This window comes from Harpia harpyja, chromosome 25 (assembly GCF_026419915.1).
Source record: "Harpia harpyja isolate bHarHar1 chromosome 25, bHarHar1 primary haplotype, whole genome shotgun sequence".
Taxonomy (NCBI): Eukaryota; Metazoa; Chordata; class Aves; order Accipitriformes; family Accipitridae; genus Harpia; species Harpia harpyja.
In genome coordinates, this window is record NC_068964.1 from 645,893 (window position 1) to 657,026 (window position 11,134).

The following is an 11,134-nucleotide window of genomic DNA, read 5'->3' on the forward strand; positions in this document are numbered from 1 at the left end:
CAGCTTTGCTCTGATTCTGCAAGTTCTGGCAGAGCCTGGCTGGGGTTTGGGACGCAGCTGCTCCCCCATGTCCCCATCTGGCTTTGGTGGGTGGAGGAGGGAGTAAGATTAACTCAAAAAAAAAAAAAAAAAAGTAAATACAGGAACTCTGATAAGGTGGTTCCTAAGGCAACAGTACTGGTCAGAAGGAGGAGTGATTTACCATGGAAAGGGTGGGTTTCAGCAGCTGCTTGGTATCGGATATTAGACACCTCTGTTTCCAGTACTACACGTAGGCGATAAATTTGGGGTTCAGGAGCAGAGAGTATCCCTGCATGTGTTTAAATCCCTCGCCTGGATGGAGGCTGTGGGCATGAGGAGGGAGGAAATCCGCAGATTTTCTTCTGCCACGGAATAAAAAATGCGCAGTGGAAGTTGGTTGTTTAGCAGGAACTTACCTGTCCTCTCCCAGCAGCTCCTGGAAGCTGGAAACCTCAAGTTCAGCAGCAGCTTCCTCTCGAGTGTGGACTTAGGAAGCAGGCGTAGAAAAGTCCATTTTCCTTCGAGCACGCAGAGGGTGAGTTGGGAGCCTGCAGAGACGAGCACTGGGGGTGCGTCACAAAGCCCTGCAGAAGGGAACCTCCTACCTTCGTTTGGGGGCAAGTTTTTTTTTTTTTTTTTTTCCACCCTCTAGCATCTTCCCCTTTGGCACTCTGCTCCCTTCTCCCCTGGGACTCCCACTCCAGCTCAACCCAGGCTGTGGGTCCCATGTTGGGGTCCTAGTGACACCTCGCTGTGTCCCCTGTTGCGTAGGGTCCCCCTGCAAATCAAAGGTGTTTTTTTCTTTTTTTGCAGCAGTATTTGGGCCTTGTCAGGGCATGAGGGATTCAGTCCTGTTTGCTGCATGAATTCCTCGCTCCTTGGGTGCTAGACAAAGCGCCTTTGATTTATTTCAAGCATGTGCTGCTTGCAAAGGCATTACTTCTCTGGGCAGCAATGTTTCCCCCTACCAAGGCCATGAACTAGAACAATGTTCGCCTGTAATATTTTTGACATGCTTTTTGGGACACAAAAATCCTTTATTTCCCACAAGCCCAGTGTATTCGGGAGTATTTTCTGATGATCAAGTTTCTCTGTTGTTCCCCACTTGGTGTCTTTTTTTTTTCCTCTTCCTCCATCACCTGCTGTTTTACTCCAGAATGCACCAAGCTGCAGCCTGGGGCAGGAGTAATTTGGTTTTGCATGTTGGGGACAGTAGCAAAATGCTCCATCAGTTAAACCCTATTCAAAATCAAGTGTTTGGGGAGAAAAAAAATTTCCTTTTGATTCTTACTTTTGCAAACACACAAAAGTTGTGCCTCCCTGGAAAACTGCTGCAAATTGAGGAAGGTTCAAAGTGCAGGTACCAGTAATGTAATTTGTATTTACAGTGCTGATATTAAACAGGAACACCAGCTGTGCACCTGATGTCAGGGTTGTATATATAGTTTTACTAAATACGGAAATTCTTTGTTACAGGAGCTGCAGCTCTTGGTGACTTCAAGGGCTTGCTGGCAACAGCACCTGCCGGTTTTTCTATTTTGCATTAGTGGGTTCTTGGTCTGTTTTTTTTGAGGTTTTTCTTGTAAATGTGAATGTTCTACAAATAGCTCCTGCAGGACCACTTTTGCTTCTCCGAGTCAGACCTGAATCTGTTCATGTGTTGCCATGGGCTTTGAGAAAAGGCGGCATCCATGGAAAGGTCAAAACCCCAAAGAAATTAGAAAACCAGTTTGTAAGAACAACGTAGGAAAATATGCAGTCGTGGGAGGTTTTGAGAAGCAATAACTCAGAGTGAATGCAGGCTGGGATGTGGAAAAAGGAGTGTATTGGCTTTGCATGGCAAGGTTTTGGTAGCGGGGGGGGTTACAGGGGTGGCTTCTGCAAGAAGCTGCTGGAAGCTTCCCCTGTGTCCGACAGAGCCCATACCAGCCAGCTCTAAGATGGACCTGCTGCCAGCCAAGGCCAAGCCAATCAGCGATAGTGGTAGAGCCTCTGTGATAACATATTTAAGAAGGAAAAATGTTGCTGAGACAGACAGAAACGGCAGCTGGAGAGACAGTGAGAACATGTAAGAGAAACAACCCTGCAGACCCCCAGGTCAGTGAAGAAGGAGGGGGAGGAGATGCTCCAGGCGCCGGAGCAGAGATTCCCCTGCAGCCCGTGGTGATGAAGACCATGGTGAGGCAGGCTGTCCCCCTGCAGTCCATGGAGCTCCACGGTGGAGCAGATATCCGCCTGCAGCCCGTGGAGGACCCCACGCCGGAGCAGGTGGGTTCCCGAAGGAGGCTGTGACCCTGTGGGAAGCCCGCGCTGGAGCAGGCTCCTGGCAGGACCTGCGGATCTGTGGAGAGAGGAGCCCGTGCTGGAGCAGGTTTTCTGGCAGGACTTGTGACCCCATGGGGGACCCACGCTGGAGCAGTGTGCTCCTGAAGGACTGCACGCCGTGGAAGGGACCCACGCTGGAGCAGTTCGTGAAGAACTGCAGCCCGTGGGAAGGACCCACGTTGGAGAAGTTCGTGGAGGACTGTCTCCAGTGGGAGGGACCCCATGCTGGAGCAGGGGAAGAGTGTGATGAGTTCTGTGCCTGAAGATGATGAAGCAGCAGAAATAATGTGTGATGAACTGACTGTAAACCCCATTCCCCATCCCCCTGCACCACTGGCGGGGGTTGGTAGAGAATCCGGGAGTGAAGTTGTGCCTGGGAAGAAGGGAGGTGTGGAGGGAAGGTGTTCTGAGATCTGGTTTTATTTCTCATTACCCTACTCTGGTAAATTTGTAATAAATTGAGTTAATTTTCCCCAAGCTGAGTCTGTTTTGCCTGTGATGGTAATTGGTGAGTGATCTCTCCTGTCCTTATCTTGACCCACCAGCCCTTTGTCATATTTTCGTTCCCCTGTCCAGCTGAGGAGGGGGAGTGATAGAATGGCTTTGATGGGCACCTGGTGTCCAGCCAGGGTCAACCCACCACAAGGAGAAAAGGTGCTTTGAGGAAAAAAAGAGGTTTAGAAAACAGTGCTGTGATGAGCAGCACTGAGGTTTTAGGGAGAGTGTGAGCTTTTTGGCTTTTTATTTTAGTGACCAGAGGAGCATCCTGGCAAAGCCGCGGGACGGAGAAGGACCTGGTGGGTCCCTGGTGCTGTGCTGCAGTCTCCAGGTGTTCTTGACCCTGCTCGCCTTGTTGCTGGTGGAGTTGAGGGACGTGCTTGTCCCTGGAGGGTCCTGCTGACCCTTGGTGGCACCAGGATGGTGGAAGCTCTTCAGGATGCAGGTACATCAGCACCATCCCCTCTCCTAGAGGCTTTAAGAGCAAATGGTGGGGAGATGGAGGGGGCGGTTCTGGGCTTTGGGCTGGAGGATGTGGCTTAGATGGGTTTGAAGGGCCACCCAGCACCATGGGGGCTGACCTGAGGGTCCTGGAGCGGAGACTGGAGCTGAAAACACCTTGGAGTTGAAGAAGTGGGGCAGTAATTGAGATGACACCTCTCCAGGGCAAACAGAGCTGGCAGAAGCACTAAAATGAAGGCTGGCTTGGAAAAACAGAGCAAATCCTGGTTTTTTGAAGGCAGAAATCTTGTTTCCCTCCCTGCCATGCATGTAAACCAGAAGAAGGGGTGTCCTAGCTTCAGCTGGGATAGAGTTAATTTTCTTCCTAGTAGCTGGTATGTTTGGGTTCACAATAAGAAGAATGTTGATAACACACTGATGTTTTCCGCTTTTGCGAAGTAATGTTTAGATAAAATCAAGGATTTTTCAGCTTCTCCTGCCCAGCCAGCAGGAAGGCTGGAGAGGCACAAGAAGTTGGGAGGGGACACAGCTGGGACAGCTGAGCCAAACTGGCCAAAGGGGTATTCCATAGCATGTGATGTCATGCCCAGTATAGAAACTGGGGGGAGTTGGCCTGGGGAGATTGCTGCTTGGGAACTCACAGGGTGTTGGTCAGAGGGTGGTGAGTAATTGCACTGTGCATCACTTATGTATTCCAGTCCTTTTATTATTATTGTCATTTTATTATTGTTGTTGTTATAACTATTTTCTTCCTTTCTGTTCTATTAAACTGTTCTTATCTCAACCCACAAGTTTTACTTTTTATTTCACTGATTCTCTCCCCCATCCCACTGTCGGGGGGGCGGAAATGAGTGAGTAGCTGCGTGGTGCTTATTTACTGGCTGGGATTAAACCACGACAAGGGGGAATGCTGCTTTGACTGTCCTGGGAGAAAAGTATCCAGGGTCAGGCCTGTCCTACTGAAGAACTTCACAGCATTAGCGGTAACTCACTTCATTTCCACAGACTTCTTGCTTTTGCACAGGCGAAGAGTCGACTGCTGTAATGATGCCATCGCAGCAGAGAGCGGAGGAAGGGACCAGTAAGCACCAGTCTTGTTTTGAGGACGTTGTTTTGGAGGTCGTGGCCATGCTTAGCATGATGTGGGCAGCTAAAAGGTAGTTAAAATAGCTGGGGTGAGGAGGATGCAAGAAAGGTAAAGCTGTTTGCAAGCTGCAGGAGGCACAGGGCAGCCCAAGCTGTGGGTCCTGGGGATGGTGCCCGTCTCTCATGGTTGACGGGGTATGGAGAGGATGCAATGAGGTCAGGGAGCCCTAAAAAGCCTTGGAGCCTGATGAAAGCACTGGGATGCACCCCCTGACCTGAGCCTGCACCCCCACGTGCTTTGTGGCTGTATCTAAAGGTGTTGAAGGCACCTGTGGGGGGAATACAAGAGCTGCAGGGAGCTTGGGGTGCTCTTTGTGCCGTGGGTTTGCTGGCTGTGCCTCTTCCACGCAGTTTGTCTCCAGGTTTTAGCCTCAAGTGCATTAAAGATAAAAAGGTCCCCATCGGGGTCACCGTGGTCGTAGCAGCGTTGCTTCTCACCATAATCGCGCTGGCGGGTAAGTGTCTGGGGGTGGAGGTGCCTACCATCAAAATCCTCTCCTCCCCTGGAGAAAACCCAGTGGCATAAGTCACCAGGATGTGTTCTGCTTATTTCCAGCTAAGAAATGCCCGTCCTGTCCATCCTGCTCCTCTCCTGTCCTTCCCAGCTGCCTGGAAAATGGGATCGGGTACAGGGAGAAGTGCTTTTACTTTGTGGAGGACGAAACGGACTGGAACAGGAGTCAGATCTTTTGCCGTTCTCTCGGAGCCCATTTGGCCACCATTGACACCCAGGAGGAGCTGGTAAATGAGAAATCCCTGAGGCAGTGGTGTGTCGGTGGCTTTTGGGAAGCAGATTTGGGATTCCCCTGGAGGGCGTAGCGTGAATGCTTGCTTTTTCCCCGCCTCTAGCATTTCCTCTTGCGCTATGGGAGTTCCTTGCACTACTGGATCGGTCTCCACAGGGAAGGCTCTGGACCTTGGAAATGGTCCAACGGGTCTCTCTTCAGCAATGGGTACGTCCCCTCTTCTTCTGGAGAACATAACCATGGCCTGGGCTGAGATGGTCAGGGATTGAATGCAAGAGGACACATATTATAGAGAGAGGCAAAATAAATTTAATGAGGGCATCCCTAGATCAACCCCCCTTGGGACCAAGCAACTGAAAATATTCCCCCCTTTGGGGACTGGGAGGCAGTTTTTGTTCTGCATGGGGCAGGTTGTTTGCTGGGGAGGGGTGGTCCCTGCTCCTTGCAGCGCTGTTAGCCCATATGGGAGATGCTCAGCCGCTGACCTGCAGCTGACAGCAACCCCTTTGCTTCCCTTTGAGTTTTCCTTCTGCCGTTTGGTGCAGGTTCGAGGTCCGGGGCAAGGGCCAATGTGCCTATATCGATGCTGACGGGATCAGCAGCGACTGGTGCTCCCAGATGAAATACTCTGTCTGCAACCACCCGCAAAAGCACCCCAGTGGGATTCAGAAGGATTCGGAAATCATTCTGAATTTCACCTGAAATTTCCCCGTCGGCAGAGAAGATCAACCACAAGCTGCTATTAACCCTACGCAACATGGTAGTGAGCGTCTCCCAACGGCACAGATTTGTTTTAATTTTAGCTTACAAAAGCAGAAACTCCTCATGACAATGACACAGAGCCGTGACCAAAGGATCCTTACTTTAGTCTGACCGCTAGAGTCTTTCCAGTTTTGCAGACTTGGGAATATTGAAGAGGCTTGGAAAACTCCCTGCTTTGCTGGCAGCTGCCGTGCTGCAAAGCTCAGTCCTGCTGGTTTTGGTGTCTTTGTTCTTTGGTGGATTTGGAGAAGTTGGAGGTGAGAGGCAGAAATGCAAAGTGGAGAAACGAAACAGAATTGCTTCCGAGTCCTGCTCTGGGATGTGTTTTGGCATCCTGGCGTGATGCCCGGTACCAAGTCTGTCCCTGTTGTTCCTCATGTTGTTTCCTCTGGCTTAAATCACTGTGGCCTCTTTCTGGCAAATCCAGCGGAACAAAGCGCTGCAGATGTGGGAGTGCAGCTGATCCCTCCAAATCGTGGCACAAGCGTCTGCCTCCATGGGACCCTGCACTGGGAACCTCAAAAGCACCGTGATGGCAATCAGCCTGGCGTCCTGCACTCAGACGCTGTTTCCAGTGACAGTATTTATCTCATTGGGGTGTTTTCCTCCCCAAAACCTGAACCAGGTCAGCAGTTGTCCACTCAGCTGTGAGCACGGGAAGGTACCAGCCTCTTGTTTTTCCAGCTGTGTTGGGGGAGTCTGTGCTCCCCCAAAAACTTTTCTCCTCCCTACACCCCCATGTGTGTATTACTTGTCTAATAAATATTAGCTCTATCAGAATCTGCCTTTTTTCCCCATATACTGGGGTTACTGTGGCTACCGCAGCACCCCTGTGTGAAAAAATATTACCACTGGGGCAATCTTCCCGCTTTTTAATGGGTTGAAATTTCCCTGCCTTTGCACTTTGCATTTGGGTGTAAAATAGCAATAACGATTTAATCGCTTTTTCCTTCTCCTTCTTTAGCAGCTGGGCTGCAGAGACCAGACCTGCATCGCTCTGGTTTAATTTGCTCCCGTGAGCCTTGCTGCTGGCTCCAGAGGGATTTTCGGAGTGGCCAGGTCTGTGGTGAGCATCAGGCTGGGAAATATTTCCCCTGTACATGGTTCTTGCAACCTGCTCATGAACCGGAGCGGGATGGTACTCACAAGGCTTCCTGTAAAGGGGATCCATCCTTCCACGTCCAATTTTTCCCTCTCATCTGGTTGATGCTCAGCCCCAGCCAGGCTCTGGAGGTGTTTCCGATCATGTCCCTGACAAAAGCCTGAGAGAGGAGGGATGGAGTCTTAGAGCCGATCGTGTGGGATGGAGACCTGATCCTGCCTGTGGGGGTCTGGTCTGGGATGAGCTTGGCACATCCCAGCTACAGACTGGGGGGGCTGGAGAGGTTGGTGGGCTCTTTGGAAGAGGTGGAAGAGTGATCTGGAGATGATGGGCAGGGGAACAGTGTTTTTTGGGGTGACAGAGGAGCCTGGAAGCTCATGTATGGGGCAGCGTGTTTTTGCCCTTCTCCTTTCATCTCCTCTCAGCTCATGTTTCTGGGTTTTTTCCCTGAAATCCTGCCTGGCAGCGTGGGCTTGGATGCTTTGCAAGCCAGGAAGGGCAGTCTGGGGGCTGTGTGGCTTTTTGTGGAAAGCAAAGCTTAAAAAAGCCAAAGGCGGGACAAGGCTCGAGCCTTTCCCCCGCAGTTAGTTACCTTCTCCTCCACGCTCTTCAGCATGACCAGCTGAGATCGCTGGTACAAACAGTTGTCTGCCGCCACCTCCCAGGCTCCGGTTTTTTGTGGAAACCCAGTAGCACTTGGCTGCGAATGGCTGCCAGCCTGCGGGACACAGCCGGCAAGTCGAGGTGTCTGCGGCAGAGGATGAGTGTGAGTGGTCCACGGGGCAAGGGGCTTTTGCAACCCACCCTGGGATACTGGAGGCTTTTCCTGTTGTTTGAGCCCCTCCAGGTGCCTTTTTTGGGAGAAGTGGGCTGTGCCCATGCTGGAAAAATCTCCCCTGGTATGGGGGGAAAGCAAGAGGAGCAACGGAGGAAGGTGTTGAGGGCATGGGGTGGTGCAAGGAGAGGGTGATGTGGATGGGGACAGCAGTTGGGAGGACTGGGGAGGAGGTCTTGGGGTGCTTTCCCAATATTCCTGGCCTTGTTGTCCCCCTTCCATGTGGAAAGGGGACAACAAACCTCCGGCATCCCTAACGAGATGGAGTCTCCACCCACAGCCCCGAAGCTGTGGGTGATGCTTGAGCTGTGGTACCTGTTGCATGGCGGCTTCCTTGCTCACACAACCGTCGTCTCAGCTGCAGCCTGAAGTACCTCAGGGGGCATTCGCACTCCGAGACGTTCCATCGGCTGGTATTGGTCGGGCAAGTTTCCCAGGAGTATGAGCCCTGGCTCAGGATGGGGCCATTTCCACCTGAAATGAGGATGGGTTTGACCTGCAGCTTGGTGCTGCTGCATTGAGACCAGAGGATGCAACGGCTGGGGTGCAACCCCTGTGCAAAGCAGCCCTTGGGGATGGAGCAAAGTGCTGCCTGGGGACAGGACTCTCTGGGGGGGGACCCCTGGGGTCTTTGCAACCACCATCAGTGTAGAGAAAGGGACCCGTATCAGAACAGGCTCCAAAAACACTTAAATCAGCCTGTGTGTGTCCACTGGGGACATGCTGGCAGCTTTCCCCCTCCTGCCCAGTGGGGATAGCCACTGCCTGGGGCAGAAATTGCCCAGGAGCTGGTCCCTGCTAGAAATAAGGACAAAATCTGCTCCAGCCCAGGCTGGGGCTGGGATGTGATAGATTTGGGGAGATTGTCACCATTTTGGATGACAGACCCTGCCACTCACCGTGTTGCTGCAGCAGCCACAGCACGACGCCTGCCAGGACTGCGGTCCCGACCCATCCAGCTCCCAGCAGCACCCAGTACCACCAAGGACCTGCAAAAGGACCCATACTGGGAGTGAGGGAGGAAGCAGCTTTTCCGTGGTCTTTGCCCTGCTTTAACACCCTTTGTTTCAGCAGGCAGGTACCTCCATGTCGCTCTGCTTAGTGAGAAAATCTTGCAAGTGTCTGCGGGAGCGACAGAGCTGAGAAAACCCACAAGCTGCCTTGCTTGCTTGACTGGGGAAACCACAGCGAGCAAGCCTGCAAAGCCTCGGAGCTGGGAGCTGAGCTCCTCTCCTCCCCGTGCTGCACCCAGAGGTGCCCTGGGGAAGGGAAGGACCCAAAGCAAAGTCCTTGGGATGCCTGAAGTGATGGGGAGAGGTTGCCGGTCGCTGCACGGCTCCTGCTCAGCCTTGCTGAGCTGGAAAAAAAAAAAAAAAAAAAAGCGAGCACATGAAGACCTGTGTGGAGGGGTAGGGGTGTCCTCGGGGCTTGGCTGTATTTTTCCCCCCTTTCCAAGCAAATCAGGCTATGGGAAAGAAACCGGCTTGTGCCATCGCTCTGCCCCAGGCTGGAGATAGGTAGCGAACCTGCTCGAGAGCAAAGCATTGGGTTTTGGCCACCATCAGCTCAGGAAACAGATGGAAAGGCCATGGGAAATCCTTTCTTCCCTGCCCTTTCCTGCAGGGTAGGGGTCCAGTAGCATTGGGGATATCAGCTCCTCCAAACGCCCTCTGTCACCGAGGAGAAATTCCATGAGGTCAGGAGGAGCCCAGCACCCGCTGTGCAATGGCACGGAGCAAATTCACTTACCGGGAAGTTTTCTGCAGCCGCCGGGAGCTGAGCGCGGTGGCACATCTGGCTTGGCGTAGACAGTGGTCAATGCCATGGCCGGTCCCTGTCCTTGCAGCATTAAGGTTCAGGGTAACAGAGGGGAGGGGTTTTTTTCCACCCCCGGAGCAAAAGCAAGCTCAGAGACTGGCAGTGGTGGTGGTTTTTGTGTCTGGAGTCACAGCTAAAAACCCACCCTCGCTGTTGTGCCCCAGCTGTCTTGTCTCTCCTCACTCTGCTCTTCCACCTGCTGTGGAAGCCCACAAAGAACTGTTTCTGAAAGCAAAGCTGCTTTTTTTTTTAAGGTGTGGAGCAGCTTGGTGTGAGAAAGGAAGGTGCCGGAAGGTCTTCTTCTATTGGGGAAAGCAGCCTCCTCCTCCCTGTGCCGGAGTAGTGCTGTTGCTAGTATGGACTAATATATATATATATATAAGTTTTTTTCTTTCCAACCTGCTTTTAAGCAGAGCAAAGAGCAAAAGGATATGATATGCTTGCAATCTGCAGGGCGCTGGTTAATTTTGGGGGTGTTTTCTAGCAGTACTTTGGGTCTTAACGCTGCTCCCATCCCGCTACAGAGAGGTGAGGAAAATGGAGCTGGTGATGCAGGATACACTAAACCTGTTGCATTCAGCTACAAAAATCACAACTGGCCTGTTTGGTATTTCTAGAGGCAAATTTGCAGGAGATCCATGTGGATTTGTGCTCCTGCGAATGCTCAAAATGCAACATTAAAAACCCTCTCTGGCAAAGGGGGTGGCAAAAAAACCCAGAGATGCTCCCCCAAAAAACAAAGCACAAGGTATAACATACTTTCCTAAGCAGGATTTTGCTTTCGGGGTGGGATCGGGCTTGTTAAGAGTTGGATCTCTTGGTTGATCCCCTGCTTTAGTTGCTTATGGAGGGATGCATCGTCCCCCTGGAGCTGCCCACATTTTTCTGCTTTCAGCACAAAACCCCAAATCCAAAGGAAATGAAGCCAAGCTGGGGATGTAGACAGCTGCTGGAAACTGCTCAAAACAGGTAAATGCAGAGCTGGGATAACCCATCTTTTGATAAGTCTCGGAAAGACAGCAATTTCTCCGGAATCCCCTTTCTAACCCCAAAGTCTCCAGGAGAAGCTGTTGCATTTGAGCAGTCAACCTTGAGGTGGGGGCACAACCCAAGTGACATGCCAAGGGCCGGGTAAATCCAATGGGATTTAGGTGACTCCTTTCTGTAGCACAAGCTGGCGAGAAAAAAACACTCAAATTCCCCCTTAAAAAAGGAACCTCTGATCCCATGTCTGCTTTTAGGTTTACTAGAGGCTGAGTGCTGAAATCTGATTATTTTTATTGCAATTATTTTCTTGGCTGGAGAGCAACTGGTTGCTGGGAAGTTGGGGTGATGCCCTCTCAGGGCCTCCTGCTGTTTGATGGATAATTAATAAGATTAATGACTGTGGGATGTTTCAAGAGCTCTCCCACACCTTGG

The 11,134-nt window shown here is 51.6% G+C and overlaps 2 protein-coding genes across 3 annotated transcripts; one reads left to right on the forward strand and one right to left on the reverse strand.

The window, feature by feature from the left end:
• The first annotated feature begins 2,947 nt into the window (after window positions 1-2,947).
• Window positions 2,948-6,740, forward strand: LOC128135834 (C-type lectin domain family 2 member A-like). Of its 2 annotated transcripts, XM_052774916.1 has the most exons (7): window positions 2,948-3,000; window positions 3,275-3,289; window positions 4,312-4,387; window positions 4,815-4,907; window positions 5,009-5,193; window positions 5,302-5,405; window positions 5,744-6,740. In XM_052774916.1, exons 1-7 carry the CDS (start codon window positions 2,953-2,955, stop codon window positions 5,898-5,900), a joined length of 678 nt encoding a protein of 225 aa, XP_052630876.1. In that variant the 5' UTR covers window positions 2,948-2,952; the 3' UTR covers window positions 5,901-6,740. The 2 variants fall into 2 exon arrangements, with proteins under 2 accessions (XP_052630876.1, XP_052630877.1); XM_052774917.1 differs by lacking the exon at window positions 2,948-3,000 and having other exon boundaries at window positions 3,265-3,289; window positions 4,331-4,387.
• A 65-nt stretch (window positions 6,741-6,805) lies between these two features.
• LOC128135911 (killer cell lectin-like receptor subfamily F member 1) lies at window positions 6,806-10,076 on the reverse strand. Its single transcript, XM_052775017.1, is given in 6 exon segments — window positions 6,806-7,222; window positions 7,655-7,738; window positions 7,740-7,810; window positions 8,213-8,371; window positions 8,797-8,886; window positions 9,647-10,076. Coding segments are annotated over 6 exon segments (624 nt in total). The 5' UTR covers window positions 9,747-10,076; the 3' UTR covers window positions 6,806-7,102.
• Window positions 10,077-11,134: the final 1,058 nt, after the last annotated feature.